Source organism: Botrytis byssoidea (genome assembly GCF_014898295.1).
Source record: "Botrytis byssoidea strain MUCL 94 chromosome Unknown BBYS_006, whole genome shotgun sequence".
NCBI lineage: Eukaryota > Fungi > Ascomycota > Leotiomycetes > Helotiales > Sclerotiniaceae > Botrytis > Botrytis byssoidea.
The window spans coordinates 1,212,239-1,230,469 of NW_024065847.1; the positions used below are offsets into that span (position 1 = coordinate 1,212,239).

An 18,231-nucleotide genomic window follows, 5' to 3' on the forward strand; every position below is an offset into this window, starting at 1 on the left:
ACGTCATGCCCACATCATTGTACGGACCATAAACAAACAATATTTCCTCCATCTCTCACACCTCCTTCCCTCTTCTCTGACTATCATCATCTAAAAATTGAACCATTCCCCGAAATCTCGAACTGAAATCTCTACAACTAACGATGTCATTCAAAACTACAGCAACCATTGCCTCCTTTGGCGGCAAATTGCTAAAACTTACACACGATGCTAGCACAGTGGGCTGCGAAATGGCATTGAATCTCTACCTACCGCCTAAAGCTTCTGCGGAGAGAAAAGTTCCAGTCATTTTCTACCTAGCGGGTCTTACTTGTACGGGAGATAACGGGGCTGAGAAGGGATTCTTCCAGAGTGCGGCGAGTGAGAAGGGAATTGCGGTGGTTTATCCAGATACCAGTCCTAGTAAGTTTCTTGGAGGATTTGGAGAAGAGGAGATGGTTTCTGCTTTTTGCGGTTATGGTCAAGGGAGGAATGGGTATAGAATAACGAAAAGAGCGGATATCACACTAGCTACTGATCGAGAACCCCAAGCTAACTCATCCCTTCAACAACAGGAGGTCTCAACATAGCCGGCGAAAACGATTCCTGGGATTTCGGAACCGGAGCTGGCTTTTACATTGACGCCACTAATCCTCCCTACTCCACAAACTACAAAATGTATAGCTACATCACCTCCGAGCTCCCTTGTTCTCTCTTCTCCTCCTTCCCCGAACTCGATTCTGAAAAGAAAAGTATTATGGGTCATTCGATGGGTGGACATGGTGCTCTTACTCTATTTTTGAAGAACCCGGGAATGTACAAGAGTGTGAGTGCTTTTGCGCCGATCTCCAATCCGGTTAAATGCCCATGGGGAGAAAAGGCTTTTAAGGGCTATTTTGGAGAGGAGAAGAATGACGAATGGAAGAAGCATGATGCAACGGAGTTGATCAGCGAATTCAAGGGAGAGTTTCCGGCTTTGATTGATGTGGTGAGTTTTCATTTCGATATATCTCTGGTGCATTGGGGGATGGTATGGATTGCTGACATGATTGGAAATCCCACAGGGAACAGGAGACAACTTTTATAAACAGGGACAGTTATTACCAGAGAATTTCGAGGCTGCAGCAAAGAAGTCAGGAAACGACGACAATTTGACGCTTAGATACCAAGAGGTAGGTGTATAACCAAATTCTCTGGTATCTCGAGTGATTTTGCAAGTGGGAAATTAGACTAACAATTTCTGATAGGGATACGATCACTCATACTTCTTCATCTCGACATTTGGAAGAGATCACATTGAACATGCCGCCAAATATTTATTCGCATAGTATGTCTTCGGTTGTTTTCTCAGTCTCATAAAGTACAAGAGTCAAATACTGAATTTTATAGAAGCAAAAATGATCATGTAAATAGTCATAAGCTTTAAAAACTATATTTAGCGATTCTTCTTATGTAACAAATTGCCTAAACTTGTATATCTAAATTTGTGAGGCGCAGGAAAGTAGCATATATCTTGTCTGCGCGAAGACTGCAAGATGGACAGATAGGACCCCAAGCACTTTCACTGCTCCAAAGAATTCGATTTGAGATGTCGACTTTGCACGAATATTCTTGTTCTGGGTAGGTAGAAGATCGTGCCTTCAACGTAATCGACTGTTCTGGATGAAAGCTGCTCCGAACCCAAATTCGTAAAATTGATTGTTCAGGAATGAGGCCCATATATGAATCTAGAAAGCCAAATGCACTCACCGGCCGATCAAAGCAATGCATAGTTTTCGAATACTCGAGTCAAACCGGAGCTCATTCTGTGACTGGAAGCTGCGCAAGCGTTTTAAATGATATTGTAACCTTAGGCGACGCGTCGAAGCATGTTCACCATCATCAAGGCCGATTTTATCCATGTGTTTCTCAAAGTAGACCATCTCCAATTACATGTAAGCAAACGCCTTTCATACGCCAATCGCCCATTCCATGCGTCTTCCCGCAAGTATTACCGCAAATGCAAGTGGATGGCCACCATCATCCCTCACTGCAGCAATTCCTCGCAAGTCCAATCTTCGTACCTATCAAAATTATCAGTGAAATTCCTCAAGACATTATTGAAATGAACCTACCATCCATCGGGCATATAACGTCTAACGATCAGCGGAATCTTCTTATCCCTCAACTCCTTAATCGCAATTTGCAATGGATCCGTCTCACCCTCCTGATCAACCAAAATCGGCGCATTCATACTAATTTGCAAGGCTCTAGTGCCTAGGATACGCGCACGCTCGTATTTGGTCATGTAGGGTGTGGTAGTTCTTTGCTCCTTTGGAATTTTCTTGTCCTTGGGCGCAATGTTGCTTTTGGCCCGATTGGCAGCATGCACATCTCCCGATGTGACGACACCGCGCTCGCCGGTAGTGAGGAGTTGATCGGGATTCTGAGTCGATACGGCGACATCGTCGACTTCACCTGTAGAAACGTTGTTCATATCTTCCATTCCCTCAGGATCATACTCGGGCTCTTCGGCTTCATCGTAGGCTGGGGAGAAACTGGGGGAGATGCGTTAGTTATGGTTTTAAGGGCAGCTTTGCGAATGGACAATCCGAGTATGTTCTGTGTGGAACGAAATTAACTCACCCGCCATCGTAGTTCTCTTCGTCGTCAGACATCTTGGAATGTGATAATTAATGAAGGTGTTGATGAGAGTTTTCTTTGTTGACGGGAGATTTAGTCGGTGATGGATGAAGAATCTCAAAAATAAATTTGGCGCGGCTGATTTCTTTGCGCCTCGATTATTCGAGCTCCATATAATTTAAGGTTTGGGTTTAGCGTATTTTCAATCACTAGCGTGCCAAGATTTCGAACCTTTGCGATAGCCACAATAATTTTATGAAATATTTCGGATAAGGTGATGGATGCAGTTTGAATTGAGGACTTTTGAAGCCAATTCAACAACTTCCGAAATCAGCAATGGCAACAAATACTAGAAAGAGGACAGGAGATGATTCTTTAGAGCTTTCTACGAAAAGGTTACGAATTGATGCCTCGAGTTTTCTGCCAGGTTAGTGCAAATAGTTCCTGGTCTAGACTTCGATTTGGGAACTCGAGATTGACGATCACATAGCGGCAGACGTACTGGATGGTGATAATGATAATGAATACAAGCCGGAACAAGACCAGATCTCAGAGGAGGAGGAAGATACTATAGAAGCAGCAGATACACCGAATACACCATTTTCACCTGTACCTGGAAAAAAATTCCCATCCGAGTATAAGACGATAAAATGTACTTATGAAGGATGTACAAAAACATTCAATCGACCTGCAAGATTGGCAGCACATCTACGATCACATGCCAATGAACGACCTTTTATATGCTCATATGAGGGTTGTGATAAGGCATATATTGAGGAAAAACATTTGAAGCAACATATCAAGGGATCTCACACTCACGAACGAGAATACACATGTGATTGGGAAGGGTGTAATAAAAGTTTTTTGACGGCCACGAGGTTAAGAAGGCATAAAGATGCTCACGAAGGCCATGAAAGGTTCAGATGTACATCATATCCTCCCTGCAATCAGACGTTTCGAAAACATCAAACACTCCAACGCCATATTCGTTCCGACCATCTCGATTTGGCTCCATTCCCGTGCACATACATCGATCCGATTACGAATGAACTCTGCAAAGCAGGATTCGATGCTTCAGGTGGCCTCAAAAAGCATATGGAAAGAACTCATGGAGCAGCCACGTTTCTATGCGAAGAATGTACAGTACCAGGAAAATTCCACGAAGATGGTACACCCGTACCGTTAGCTTTCACAACAAATGCCAAGTTACAAGCACATATCAAGAAAGAGCATGCAAATTGTATGTTCTGTGATCGAAAATGTTCCAGTCAACAACTGCTTCAAAAACATATCGATACTCAACACTCGGGCACTACACTTGAAGAACGTAAGAATATACCTTGTGAATATCCAGGCTGCCCGAAGACTTTTACTAAGAGGGCGAATCTACAAGTTCACATGCGCACTGTACATGATGGGCAGCGTTTTATTTGCGGAACATTTGATGTTTCTCAAACTCCCGACCTCGCATCTTGGAATGGAAGCGATTCATGCGGTAAAGATTTCGTCTCGAAAGTTAATCTTGAAGATCATATTCGAACACATCATCTCGGCTTACCCAGTGTTTTGAATGCGAGAGGTAGACGAAAGACTGATTCACAGACTAGACGTTCCGCAAGAAGGGCACCCGAGCAAACCGAAATTGAGGAATTAGCGGGTTATGATGCCAGAAGAACAATTGACTGTGTAGTTCAGGGATGTCCTCATAAATTCATGAGAGATTATGATTTCCATGAACATATGAGGATTCACCACCAGGATGTCGGTTTTATGGATGGTCAGAATGATCTGAATCTACATATCGATATGAGTTTGATGGACCAGTTTCCCTATACAGATAATGGAGGGGAATTGCCAAGCCTGGATTTCATGAATGATGGTACGGGGATGGATATAGGCGCTCTAGACATTGGAATGGATCTGATCGATCCGGCATTACATACACCCAACTTCAATCTGGAAGCATCAGCATCGGCATCGGCAGCAGCCTCTGTAGCACCTTCAATCAATGGATGGGATACCGCAGATGTCGCTGCAGAAATAGATCTGGATTGGGACTTTCAAAGACAGGTACTAGAAGGAGGACGATTTTGAATTGGTGGAGATGAACCGCAGATTCCTGGGGGTTCACAGGAGTGGTCACGAGATCAGGCAGAGATGAGGAGTTTAATTGATTGATAGATGCCATCTAATGAAGGTCTAGAACTTCGACCTTAGCCTTGGCTTAGTCATCGGACTTGTCATAGGTCGAAGATATAAACCTGAATCTCGAGATATTTTACATTGCAAAGAGCTATCCGGTGGTTACAGCGAAATACATCAAATGCTCATCCTCTTCGCTAGGTCAACCAGTTTTGGGAGGATAATGGGGTAGCAATGGAAATCTGTAACATGATTTTCTTACTTACCTAATGAGGGATAAAGCGAAAAAAAAAAGATCAGGGATAGCAAGCGCTGCATACATCTCTATGATGTCGTTATAGCTGGACTATACATTGCATTGTAATGCATTGTGCTGAATTGTACTATACTATACTGTATTGCGTTACTGCCGAAACATAGACTTGGGGGAGAAAAGAGAGGTAGTGGAAAGATACCTACCCACCTTATTATGATGGAATACAAATAATCAATAAATACAATGAATTATGTTACACATGATTATAATAATCATACCTACATTATCATCATCATCATCATCATCATAACTCTCTCCCTCACTTGTGAATCGCCTCTATTGTTAGATAGGCAGTTAGGCGGTTAGTCGCTTGTATAGTAGTGTATGTATGTTTATTTCCCTTTTTCATCCAAAAAAAGGAAGAGAGGTAGGTACGATCAAGCCGTATATCCATACATATATACACATATTCTATCTCATACAACCACACCTAACCCCATTCAGATCCCCAACAAACAAACTTCAACATAATCAATTAATTAATCAATTAATCAACCAGGCACAAACTCTCATACTTCCCTCCAATGAAGCATACATTCCCTAACTTCCTCACTCCATTCCACTCCATTCCATTCTAACTCTACGCTATACCACACTACACGATCCCATACCATACTATACAACAGCCCCTTTCCCTAACCGAAAGAACAGCCAAATACTCAAATTATTCCTCGCTGTGTATTTACGCATTTGATTTAATCTAACTTCATCTAATGTAATCCCTTTTGTATCATACCACACTATACCATACCGTCACGTTGCAGCTGTACCGCATTATGAAAAGGGGAATGTAGATGCAAGTATAATCTATTCTACCCTACTCTAATGCTATTTATTGCAGTTATCGCTATTGCTATTGATTCTATGCTTTCATACCCATGTAACCCTTATGCCCATCTGCATCTGCATATGCATAACCTAACCCGACCTAACTCACCCCAAGGCAAAGGAAAAGAAAACAAAAGAAAACAAAAGAAAAGAAAAACAAATACAGACTCAAACCTCTACCTATCCAGGCACATTCGCTCGCCACACAACCCAAACCCCCTTATCTCAATAATTTCAGCCTCACCAATCCATCCGCCGCTCTCCTTGATAACTCCGGGCTCATCCCCCTTTCATGCACACTGCTCTCTTCTTCCGGCTGCGCAAAAATCATCGGTGGATTCGCAAGTCCTATTTTTTGTCTTTCTAAAATCGGAGTTCTTATCTTGGTATTTTCCTTACTACCTATCATTTCGTATTTTCTTCTTGCGACTTCTTGTTCGAAGTTGGTTATCATTTTTGTGTCTGTTTCTTTGGATTTGGGGTTGGATTTGGTAGTGGTATTGAGAGTGGGAGCAAGAGGATGTGCATGACCCAAACCTGAACTCGAACCAGAGTTCGAATTCGGATTTGAATTGGAGCCAAAAGAAGTGCACGAGATAGCAGAATCCCTTCTCGATAATGCATCCGATTCTCCTCCGGATAAAGGAGGACTAGAGGGAATATTGATATTCTCATCACCATCCGCTCTGACAAAAACACGTGCATTCTTATTTGCAGAACAAGGAGCTTGTATATTAATGGCGGGAACTGTTTCTCTTCCAGCATCCGTACTAGGCGCTCCAGGAAGCGGTGTTCGTTCCATACTCTTCCCATAAGAATATCTGCGAAGACGAGCAAGCGAAGGAAGTTTTGGTGATGTAGAACGCACTTGTAGACGTGAAAGAGGGAGGTCGATTTGGTTTGTTTTTACTTTATAGTTTGCGAGGGAAAGACGCAGACGTAGTGCTTGGGATTTCTATAGGTCGAGTTAACTTTTTTTGTTGGGTATGAGAAGGGAAGGAAACAAACTTGACGGATTTCTTCTCGTGACATAGATTTTGATTTAGAGGGAAAAATTCTTGAAGTGGATATAGTAGTAGGTATAGAAGATAACTCATTGGATATGGTAGTTTCGGTCGATTGGGAATTATTGCTGGTGATAGCCGCGTCTTCAACTTCTACTACGGAAGGCAAAGATGATGACGAAGAAGCAGATATAGAAGAGCGTTTTGGGGAGAGCTGCTTTTGAGGTGTCCTTGGTGACATCTATAAATGTATATTAGTAAACTAAATTTACCGAAACGGGTAACAAGCACATACCTTTTGTTCTTGGCCACTCCCCAAACCACTCGACTCATCTGCTATTCCAACTCTCTCACCACACGTCTTCGCCTCGGGACCTTCTGTAGCTGGGGACGCTGTGGTTTGTGACGACGTAGATTGCGTGAGCAAGCCCACACCTGCGCCAAACTCTTCAAGCAGCGAAGAGTTTCCCGATGATGGTGCAATTCTACGTCGCTTCGCACCGGGTTCTCCCGGTCGGCTCGATACAACATCTTGTGATAGTACAGCACATGACAAGTGTCTCTTTGTGTCAACCAAGGAGGCCCGCTCAGCAGTTGAAATGTCAACGCCGTTGATTGTGGCAGCCTCCAAGCCTTGATAAACGATATCTTGATTTGTTGCCCCTTCCATATTTGCAACTCGGGAATCCGTACTCGTGTTCGTCTCCTCCCAATTTTCCCGCTGTAATTTCGATTTCGAACGTGCTTCCACTTTTGAGGGGACATGTTTATCTTTTCCGAGCCAAGTTTGTCGGTTACTATATGATACTTTCTGAATCTCGTTATCTCGCCATAGCCATACATGATTGCTATCAGTGACGGAAGTATTGATATTGATATTGAGATCCCCCAAGACGCGACGCGTAGTTGATGATTTTGGTGAAGTCATTGTGAAAATTGAAGAGAATGACTTTAAATTAAAGTAAACAATCGACTAAACAATGAACTATAGAGGTTTGGACTTTGGAAAGCGCGTTCGTGGTTGTTTGTAGTTTCCTGAATGTATCTATTAATCCACGATTTACCACCACTCGGCCATACTTTTGGCAGCGCTCACTCTCCAATTACTTACAGATAAATCTGCTTCTCAATTTTTGAGAAGAAGTAATAGTAAATAAAGTACAAACTCAGATATCTAATTCCAAACGAGATTCAAGAATAATTATAAGTAAATATTCAATTATTCTTTCTCATCAGACTTTCAAATCGCGTCTAATGATATAATGCGGAATCTCTCAAGACGCGATTCTCGGGCAACTTTTATTATAATTCTGCCGCTTCCTAATAGACCGCCTTGATGAAAAATGAGGGGCTAGCCGAACTCTCACATACCATGAGCAGTTCATCACGTGCTAACTTTATCTCATCTCTACAGGGTAGACGGGACGGGGTATTCACATACACTCCAGGCATAGCAGGGTCTTTTAGAAAGTGCCACGATAACCAACCATATCAAGCTGGGATCCCTTCCAATCCTTCCACCCTTCCACCCTTCCACCCTTTAAACCCTAAAGCGATTGCGGCCCGTCAACCTTAAAAAAAAAAAAGAATACCTGGACCTGGCCACCCGTTGCAAATGCATATCGTGCCTTGAAGATCAGGGTCTTGCAGTGAACTAAATCAGAAAGAACCTTGATACTTCAATGAGGAGTAGAAAGCATGATTGGAAATGATCTACACTGACTGCATTTAAAAATTAAGATTCTATCAATCAAAACAAAACAGACGAACACACATATATCAACATTCAAACATAAAAATCATTTCGTTATTTGCTTCAACTGCAATCAAAGTATTTCACAGCATGCATAATCCAGATCGGATTCAAAACAAATATAACTAGGTAACTCATGCCTCCCATTTCCTTGCCCCACCCATCTCCAATGAGAAGAAAGTCCAAGAAAGAGTAATATATATCTGTCCAAGAAAGCCCATTATAATCATAATATGTAATAACAACCAGAAGCTTATTCCAATCGAGGAAAATTCTTCACCCCACCGAACGCCCTGCTAAAAACAAAAGTACTAGGTGAATATCCTATCCTTCCCTCCTAGTAGTCTTATCCCAAGACGCCGTGCTTTTCATTGGTATATCATCTCATTGGTTTCCCAAGATACCCTGTAAACCCTTCCTACCAGAGAAACGCCCTCCAAAAACCGTGATTAAACCCAATTTTCTCAACTAGATATCCATCGAATAATGTTCATCTATGTTGAATTGAAACGGTTCATTAAAATTTATTTTGCCATCCATATCATCCCATGTTTGTGGAGCGTTCGCAAACTCCACATCATCAAACATGGTCAAGTCTTCATCAAGATTTGCGTCGTAGGTGTTAGTATGATTCTCCACAAGAGCGTCAGTATCACTGAGTCCGAATGGAAACCATGAATCATCAAACACGTCCAAGGCAATATCCAAATTGACCCCTTCAGAAATATCACTCGTGGGCTCTGATACACCGTCTTTACTCGATTCTGGAGTGTCATTCGGTGTGATGGACCGGTAGTTATTCGCATCGGAGATCGCCCCGCCAGCGCCACCTTCGAATGGCTGGAAAGCGCGGACAAGCTCATTAGGATCAATTGTGGCATTCGCCCAAGGATCTAAATTAACTTCTTGAGTTGGTGCATTCGATTCATCCTTGTTCATGACTTTCTGGGACTTGGCTGTATCCGTAACCAAACCCGACTGGTGCTTGGCTTTACCTTGCATCATGCCACCCTGCAAATTCGTTGAATTTTGACGATTCATGGGTGTAGCAGCTGAAGCAGATGGAGTGGCAGTCTCAACCTTCGGTGTCTGACCTTGGGTGAATGATGTAGCTGCATCCGTAGTCGCCATTGCCGCATTTGATTGGTTTTGAGAATCAAGACCTAGAACTGGTCGGAGGTGATCCTCAGCAAACTTCTGTGGATTTTGCATTGGTAGCCTGTGCTCCACTTGAGTATGACGAGCAAGCTCCTCTTGACTTTCGAATCCAGTGTTTTGGCGCTCGCAAACCTCGTCGTTACATGGCCAGGTCGGCTTGGACGGAATCTTTGGCTCTGGAATTTGTTGACGTCTGACCTCAGGTGAGGGGACTTTGGTGATCTGGGGAGAGGAAGTCGATCCAGGAGTGCCTTGACCTGGTGTTCCGTTTGGCTTCTGCTTCTTACGCGCGGGAATGTGGAGTTTTTCTGGAGTGAAAGCAGGAGGCTTCCCAGGGTATGTAGGCTGACCATGAGGAGACGAAGCTCCAAATGGAAACGGTGGCTGGGATGACGTAGGAGCTGCTGGGGGATGAGAGCCGCGGCTATTCGATCTTTGGTGGTTCATCTTGAGCAACTGCTGCTGCTGTTGCTGTAGATTAGCAGCATTAAGGGGCACGCCTGCCTCCGAAGTTTGGGCCGTTGATACACCAGATGGATTGGCTGATGCGCCTTGAGGATCTGACGATCCCACATTCTTCTTGAACATTGGATTTTTGTTGACAATGTCCATTACCATTGTATTAAGAAATGTTTTGGCTTGCTCCACATCGGCGGGTCTCATCGAAAAAGTATCTTTGAGCTCCCTCATAGTAGCGGGGTCTTTAAATTGCTTCGTCAAACGACATCGCTGAAAGGGGTTAGCGTCGTTGATTAACTTGTGGATCAGCCCGGGTTTAAAACTTACAGCACGGAAAAATAATTTAGCACGAGAATCATCACGAGTTTGTTGATACCACCTTAACATGGCCTTCGAAACGTTGTTAAGATGAGCAGGCATAGGCTCCAAGGCCTTGCGCATGTTTTGCTTCGACTCCTCATCCATAAAAATCTCACCGGGTGGGTTGTCGTTATAAGCCTTTTCTTCTTCGGCAGCAAATTCTTTAAATTTCCTGGTGATAATTTCCACCTCAGGGTTGCTGGGTGGCTGCTGCCTGGCGTTAAACATTCTCCGTAGAGTAGCCTCATAGGCCTTCTTTTGCTCTGGCTCGAGTTTCGCTATCTGTTCTGGTGTGAGCCGAGTAATATTTCTCTGCTGTGGTGCTGGCGCTGGGCCTTGTTGTCCATTGGGATTTGGCACTTCTACAACATCATCGCTACTAGCTCGTTTCAGATTATTCTTGGAAGGTTGAGCAGGTGACGAGTTCTGTGCGGCTGCTGGCTTGTTATTTGGTGGAGGCCGGGCGCGATTAACAGGTGTGGGAATGGGTGTACCTGCAGGTTCTGGTGCCGAAGTTGCTGGCTTCTGCTGTGGCATTTGTCCAGATGGCTGCTGTGCAGTCGTCATTTGTGCCGAGTTTGGCAGTCCCTGCATCGTGTTTTGTGGAATCTGTTGACCATTCGTCTGTGCCATTGCCATTTGACGACGTTGCATGTGGTTTTGCATCAGGATATGTCGGAGTTGGTCATCAGTGGCGGTAAGAAGTTTACCACTTGAGTGATTACGAAGGTTCGCAATGTCCTGGGGAGTGAACTGTCGCATTGCTCCAGGGCCCATGTTCATTCCCATAGGCATCTGAGTAGGATTCTGGCCCATTTGGGCAACAGGAGCCGACATTCTTTGAGGTGCCATAGGCATTGCATTTTGACCTCCGACTGGAGTCTGCGTGGGCATTTGATTGAGCTGCTGCTGCTGCTGCTGTGCGGCTCGTCTCGCTTGACCAAGCTGCATTAGGTGCATCTTTTGTGCGTTCTTCACGTTTTCGAGTACCTGTGGTGGGATTGTGGGAGTCGAGCTAACCCATTGTTTCAGTTGACCCCATTTCTTGACCTCTGGAGGGATTCCTGGTAACATTTGGTTATTAGCGAGGAATTGCGCAGGGATATCCATATTGTCCATTTGTTGCACCAGTCTGTTGTTATCTGCAGGTAGATTCCCAGGCCGGGGCTGCATGGCTGCATTCTGGGCCATTTGCTGTTGTACGATCAGTTGCTGTTGTTGCGCAGTCAAATTGTTTAATAATGACGCTGGGGGTCGCTGTCCAGGGTGTGTCATCATAAATTGACTTAGAGCATGTTGCTGTTGCAAGAATTGTGCAGAATGTGGTCCAGGTTGTCCTTGACGGAGTGGATTGTTATTTCCCTGAATCGCCATTTGTGGTGCCTGTTGCATTGGATTCTGCTGCTGCCGAGCCTGCCAATTTTTCGCAAATTCGCTCATCTTGTCAGGCGGCAAATTTGAGAAGTGCTGGCGTTGTTCTGGGCCCATATCTCGCAACATTGCAGGGTTGAATTGATTCATGGAATTACCAAACATTCTAGGGTTAGCGAAGCGTGGATCCAGTGACTGGCCAAATGGCGGATTATGCATCATTCCACCGGCCTCAGGGTGACCCATCTGCTGAGACGGCGTCCTCATAGGAGCGTTGAGCGTATTCATGGCAGGGCTCTGTTGTGATTGCATGTTCCCCGGACCCATTCCACCAGGTTGACCTTGTAGTCCCATTTGTGCCTTAGCGGCCGCGTTTGCACGAGCTTGTGCCTGCTGTGCCTGCTGTTGTTGCTGAAATCTCTGCGACTGTTGAGCATTAAACATTTGGACTTGTTGGGCCTGCGTTCTAGCCATGGGATTCGAAGCAGAACGTTGTTCGTTCATGTTAATCGCTTGTCCTGGCATTGTAACATTAGGCTGAGGAGTGTTATTTCTTGGCGCACTGACAGGTACAACAACTTGACCTGCTTCCTGAGCCAAGACCCCCGCTTGCTGCTGTTGGCCGATTAAGTTTTCCATGTTGCCCAAGAAGGAATTAAAGTCTGGGCCCCCGCTCATGGTTGTAGGGGGTTGCGATTGACCATTCATTGGGCTTGGGTTCATGGAACGCTGTTGCTGCATGGCCGGAGCCGTTGCAGAACTATTTTGTGGGTGCTGTGGAAGTGTAGGGTGTTGTCCTTGTCCCATCGGCATGTGACGGTTACGCCATCTATTCATAAGTTGCTGGCGATACCAGAGAAATGCGATGTCTGCTCCAGTCTGTTCCTGCGATTGGAGTTGCTGTGGAGTCATCTTTGCCCTCAAGGTATTCCGAATGTTAATTTTATCATTTTCCGATGCTTCGCTGCACATTCTAATGGCTTCTCGATTCATTTCCTGTATCTCGTTTGGTGTCGGTGTCGGTAATTGTGGCTGGCCATTCATTGGTCTGCCAGATCCGTGCTGAATTTGATTTGGCATGCCATTTGCTTGCAATTGTGGGTTCTGAGGCATGTTCTGGGGAAGAGTATCGTTTGGGAGCCCGTTCTGCATGGGCTGAGGTTGCTGGGGGGGTAGAGGCGACGCTTGCATCTGGTGTTGAAGGTGTTGAAAGCCTTGCTGGGGAGGTTGCTGAGGAATATTTCTCGGCATTTGGCCTTGCATGCCATTTTGGGTCATCATCATCTGCTGCTGCTGCTGCTGCTGGGCTTGGGCCTGGGCCTGGGCTTGGGCTTGTGAGTTGACTTGTTGTTGCATAGTTTGCTGGGATTGCATTCGAGCTTGCTGTAAATCACGCTGCTTCTCGGCCATTTTGTTTTTGTAGGAAACCTAAACTCGTTAGCTGTGAGCCTTCAATCATTGACACGAATTAATACTTTATCGGGCGAGGTAAGAAATGCTTCTTTCTCGAAGCCAAGGGCAATGTCGAGAAGCTTAAACAGGTGCTGAGACGTGTTTTGACCTTGAGAAATAAGTCGTAAAGCACCAATTCTGCATAGAAGTTAGTATCAATTGTCCAAGATTCACGTATTGTATATAAAGCTTGTTTGAAGATCATTTTGATACATAAATCACCGTGGCTACGGGTGCGTTAAGATTGCGAGAATTGGAAACAACTTACATATTGAAAACGACTGCCATACGTTCTTGATGCGGCACTAATTGTTGCCATCCTGATGGTGGTGGTCCTGATTGTTGAATTCTCTGAAATATTAACTGATTTAATTGTTGGGGTTGTCGATTTGGATGCATTTGCATATGAACCTGTTGTTGCTGCTGCTGTTGTTGCTGCTGATGCTGTTGCTGTGGCATCATCTGGCCCGCACCACCCATTTGTGGAAAATTTGAGGCCATCTTGGGATTCGGTGTGGCAAGGCCACTCTCCTACTTAGAGGAGGACCGACTTGGAATTTGGATCAGACCGCCAACCCAAGATCGAAGCGCGGAATAAATATAGCGCGTGTTTACCCCAAGTATGGTGGAGAGTACACGGTACTAGTTGAAGAAGGTTGTGAGATTGAACCTGTTGTTGCTTTTGGCACCAGGCTGGGGAGGTTAAAAGTCCTATAGATTGCTGACAATAGGCGGCGAGCCGTAAAATGGCTGCAGGCTGCCACAGTTACATTCGAATAGAGCTAGACCTTGTGTTCCATGAAAAGTCCTTATTGGAAATGGCGCCTTCGTTTGCGACGCACTCTGAAGTGTACGAGAATCGAATATTAGGTATCGAATAGGGAAGGGCGGACAGATCAAGAAGGGATGACAAGTACTTTGGATGTCGAAGGAAGAGGCTGTAAAATGGTAGATGTGAATGTGTGTGCGTGTGTGTGTTGAGTAAAGTAAAAAAGGTTCAAGGTAGGAGGAATTAATTTGATCGAGGTTGACTGCGTTTAGGTGCTCTAGAAAGCCAGCACATTCGGTGAATCAATGAATTGATTTGATTAATAAATCGACTAGCTGACTATTCATTCCATACCTAGGTGAGTAGCGTTTCTAGAGTGAATCAAATACTTTCAAGTAGGGTAGGCAGGTAGTATATGAATGATGATGCGATAATCGATTATGTATGTATTTGAATAACCCTCTCTTTTTTTTTTTTGGATCTTCCTTGGGAATAAAAGAAGTATAAAAATTATCTGAGCATATCTTACTCTCCGTCCATCTATGTTGAGAGCTGACCCGCTAGTATCGTTTTGTGAAGGAGTTGTTCAGGATGTATGAAATGTGTGCGTGTGTAATAAGTACGTGAGTGTATGTGTATATGTGTTTGTGTGTATGTATATGTGCGAGTGAGTATGTATGATGGGATGGATGGGATGGATGGGATGGGATGGATGAGATGGATGGGATGGATGGATGGGGATGAGTTCAAAGTTGTGGGCGGGAAGTAAAATGCAAGTGAAATGGCAAGGGCAGATGAAGGAAGTGATACCGACGCTGGGCTGGAAATGACTACGCTAAATTCGATGGTGCAGGGTTATAATTTTTTAGTGTCATTTTAATGCTTGATATGCTTGAAATACTAGTCACTTAGTAAGGTTGCTTAAAATGTGTGTGTATGGGTGTGGATACTTTAAATGTACTATGGACAGTGAGTGTACCAAAGAAAAAGATGATGTTGGAACCTCTCTTTTTATCCCTCGTAGGTCTTCATTTAATTAATTTCGCCGGTGGGTATATTCGGAGAGAGAACTTGCAACATTTACGAGGAAGATGGAATGAGGGCGAAGAGATAATCAGTGTGAGTACACAGTGTGATTTCATGAAGGAGGTGTGCCTAGGTTAGAGAGGGAGTCGAGTCGAGAAGCAGAGAACAGGAAGAAGAAGAGCGACCAAGAGATACCAAGGACTAGTACTAGTACCGTTACAAAGGTAAAAAGGTGCGAGGGAGGGATGAGGGAGGGATGAGGGAGGGATGAGATCTATCGGTCGGTATTGATATTCTACCAAAGTGGAGTAGAGAGTGATCGATCTATTTATCAAGTAGGGGTTAGTTTGTGTATAGTCACAACCCATTTAGTCATAGTCAATCATTCAAGCTTTCAACCTTTCACATAGAGGAGTACCGAGGATACTGTACTGTATGTATGTATGTACAGAGAGAGTAATAATGTACGAGGTTTGTTCCTTTTTTTCCACATGTTTGTTGTGATTGTTTGCAAAGTGGCTGTCGCGCGAGGTATACAACGCAATACAATGTCGAGGTAGGGTGAGAGGGCGAGAGAGTGGGTACTGTATAATCAAATATCAAATATCAAGTATCAAGTACTCAACTAACTGCCACCCTAGTCGATTCCTATTGTATCACATAAATCCATAGGGTTTGATTCGTATCTTTTGAATCATTTGGAGAACAGAGAACAGAGACCGTTAAGCGCCCATTGTCATTCGGGAAATATCAAATCATGAATCCTACAAAATCAAATGTGAGCCTCTTCCCAGTCTACCTGCCTAGGTACTCACGTAACTGCTCACCCATCTCTATACCGACACCTATATCTATCTACATGTGATCTACGACTACCCCAAGAAAACGAATCGATCAATCGTATTTCAAGGTCCATTCATTACCTGCCCAGGTACTTGCTATACTCGATTGACCAACTTGGTGTTAATCCGTTCCTCAAATGATGTGCGTCCCTGCATGGATTAGGAAGGCTAAGGAAAGTCTATCTATGGCCTGGTGGGAATAGATACCTAGTAAGTAAGGAAGGGTGTACGGTACATTCATTGCCTGTACAGAGAGTCGAGAGAGTATGGAAATCTTACAAGTTTCTTTTTCCTTTTTCTTTCGAATTTTCTGGAGGGTTCATCACTTCTTACCTGGATAGCAAGTATCTAAATTCATCAGGATTACGAGTATTTGTTGATCATATCCAACTACCTAGGTAAGATTTGAGCGTCGCCCAAAACCCTTGGTATGATAAATACCTAGTATGCTGGTATGTGTCGGGATAATAAGCTTCGTAATCTACCTAGTAATCGGTGTCGGTAGCTAGATTGAGAAGATGTCGATTCTAATCTGGATGGGAACAATAAAGACCCACAGTTTAGGTGGCTGTCAATGATATGTAGATGTAGACATTAAAAAGTAGGAGATAGTACCGGTAAGTACCTCACCTCCTCCCTCACCTCCTCACGCAGCGAGCATTGCTTCACTCACACTTACCATCAGAACCATCATCTTCTTTCGTAATTATACATACCTAGTTTGTCGTTCTCTCTAAATTCATACCTTGGTGAGCAGTCGTAGATAGATAGGCAAGTTGAAACTACCCAAGGATTTAGCTAAGTAATCTATTTCTCTTTGGCCATCTGCATCCACGAATCATCCATCATATATCAATCAAGTAACGTCCATCATTTCTCAAGAGGCCGCTGAAAACTACTCAGCCTTAGTTGGATACTTCGATACTTGCAATCCCAATGCGGTAAGAGTTTACCAATCCCGGAAAAGTTGGGATGGATGGCACACAGAGTATTCAACCTTTGTTAATCCGTGTAGTCATGGGGTCATTTCATTGGATGTTGGAAATTGAGGCTGTCGGACGGTGACAGCAAAAAGAATTAAAAAAGAGAGGAAGAGAAATTGAGTGATTGTCGGTGACTGACTGACTGACTGACTGATTGACTGATTGACTGATTGACTGATTGACTGATTGACTGATTGACTGATTGACTGATTGACTGATTGACTGACTGACTGACTGACTGACTGCAGATGGGGTGGGTGGGTAAAGTAAATTCTTGAGGATGAGAATGTGGATGTAGATGTAGATGTAGATGTAGATGTAGATGTGGATGCGGATGTGGAGGAAAGGAAAAGGGAAAATACCTATTTCTCCTTTGGGGTTTCAGTGCTTGATGGTTTTAGGTACGATATATTGATTGACTCGATTCATAATAAAGTTGCGCCAATCACCAGATAATAACAAATCAATGACTTTCCAATTAAGAAGAAGGATGATTTCCTGATTTCCCTTGCTGGCTTGACAAGAGGGAGGCGATATACATAATAAGTAGGTACCTAATAGTAGACATACATGAAAATATATTCGTACAGAGAGACTTTCTTTGGTATGGATAGGTAATAGGTAGTAAATAAAAAAAGTCATCATAATAATATCCTCTTCCTCAGCTGATACGTCTATCAAAACATGCAATCCTTCAAACCACTTTTCCCTCGCTCTCTCATAAATGTATAAAATAGATGGGAAGATGGGAAGATGGGAAGCATTGACATGGGCTGAGCTGGGGAGGGAGGGGGAAGAAGTGATGATCGCCAGAAAACCTAGCAAGGCAAATGCAAATTGTACCACCCCCATTACATCCCAATTCGTCTCATCTCACCCAATCAATATATGTCACGACTTTCTGATGGATTTGCCCTGGCAAATCTTCTCTTTTGGGAAAGGGAAAGAAACGATTGTTTGATTTCCTCACGACACCAGTCCAAGTGCTCTCTTTTATTCTATCTCGAGTGAAGTATATTCTCATGCTTGATTGATTGAGTGATTGAGTGATTGAATTTATTCTTTCTTTCATTCATTCTTTCATTCATCCATTACAACCTCCTTCATTTCATTCCAACGGAACTTTATTTCTTCTTCATCCAATATGAAATCCTCAAAGTAAAACAA

The 18,231-nt window shown here is 43.8% G+C and overlaps 5 protein-coding genes across 5 annotated transcripts; 2 read left to right on the forward strand and 3 right to left on the reverse strand.

Moving 5' to 3' along the window:
• Positions 1 to 143: 143 nt before the first annotated feature.
• On the forward strand, positions 144 to 1,307 carry EAE97_003811 (uncharacterized protein; the record flags this gene model as incomplete). Its single annotated transcript, XM_038874323.1, has 4 exons — positions 144 to 402; positions 555 to 967; positions 1,044 to 1,151; positions 1,227 to 1,307. 4 exons carry the CDS (start codon positions 144 to 146, stop codon positions 1,305 to 1,307), a joined length of 861 nt encoding a protein of 286 aa, XP_038734932.1.
• A 71-nt stretch (positions 1,308 to 1,378) lies between these two features.
• EAE97_003812 (uncharacterized protein) lies at positions 1,379 to 2,708 on the reverse strand. The gene is made up of 3 exons (XM_038874324.1): positions 2,605 to 2,708; positions 2,094 to 2,516; positions 1,379 to 2,042 (listed from the first exon to the last, which is right to left on the reverse strand). Exons 1-3 carry the CDS (start codon positions 2,634 to 2,636, stop codon positions 2,006 to 2,008), a joined length of 492 nt encoding a protein of 163 aa, XP_038734933.1. The 5' UTR covers positions 2,637 to 2,708; the 3' UTR covers positions 1,379 to 2,005.
• Positions 2,709 to 2,937: 229 nt separating this feature from the next.
• Positions 2,938 to 5,278, forward strand: EAE97_003813 (uncharacterized protein; the record flags this gene model as incomplete). The annotated part of the gene is made up of 2 exons (XM_038874325.1): positions 2,938 to 3,028; positions 3,092 to 5,278. 2 exons carry the CDS (start codon positions 2,938 to 2,940, stop codon positions 4,693 to 4,695), a joined length of 1,695 nt encoding a protein of 564 aa, XP_038734934.1. The 3' UTR covers positions 4,696 to 5,278.
• Positions 5,279 to 6,107: 829 nt separating this feature from the next.
• Positions 6,108 to 7,819, reverse strand: EAE97_003814 (uncharacterized protein; the record flags this gene model as incomplete). Its single annotated transcript, XM_038874326.1, has 3 exons — positions 6,108 to 6,842; positions 6,896 to 7,132; positions 7,187 to 7,819. 3 exons carry the CDS (start codon positions 7,817 to 7,819, stop codon positions 6,108 to 6,110), a joined length of 1,605 nt encoding a protein of 534 aa, XP_038734935.1.
• Positions 7,820 to 8,677: 858 nt separating this feature from the next.
• EAE97_003815 (uncharacterized protein) lies at positions 8,678 to 15,028 on the reverse strand. Its single transcript, XM_038874327.1, has 4 exons — positions 13,713 to 15,028; positions 13,468 to 13,582; positions 10,589 to 13,420; positions 8,678 to 10,531 (listed from the first exon to the last, which is right to left on the reverse strand). Exons 1-4 carry the CDS (start codon positions 13,943 to 13,945, stop codon positions 9,113 to 9,115), a joined length of 4,599 nt encoding a protein of 1,532 aa, XP_038734936.1. The 5' UTR covers positions 13,946 to 15,028; the 3' UTR covers positions 8,678 to 9,112.
• Positions 15,029 to 18,231: the final 3,203 nt, after the last annotated feature.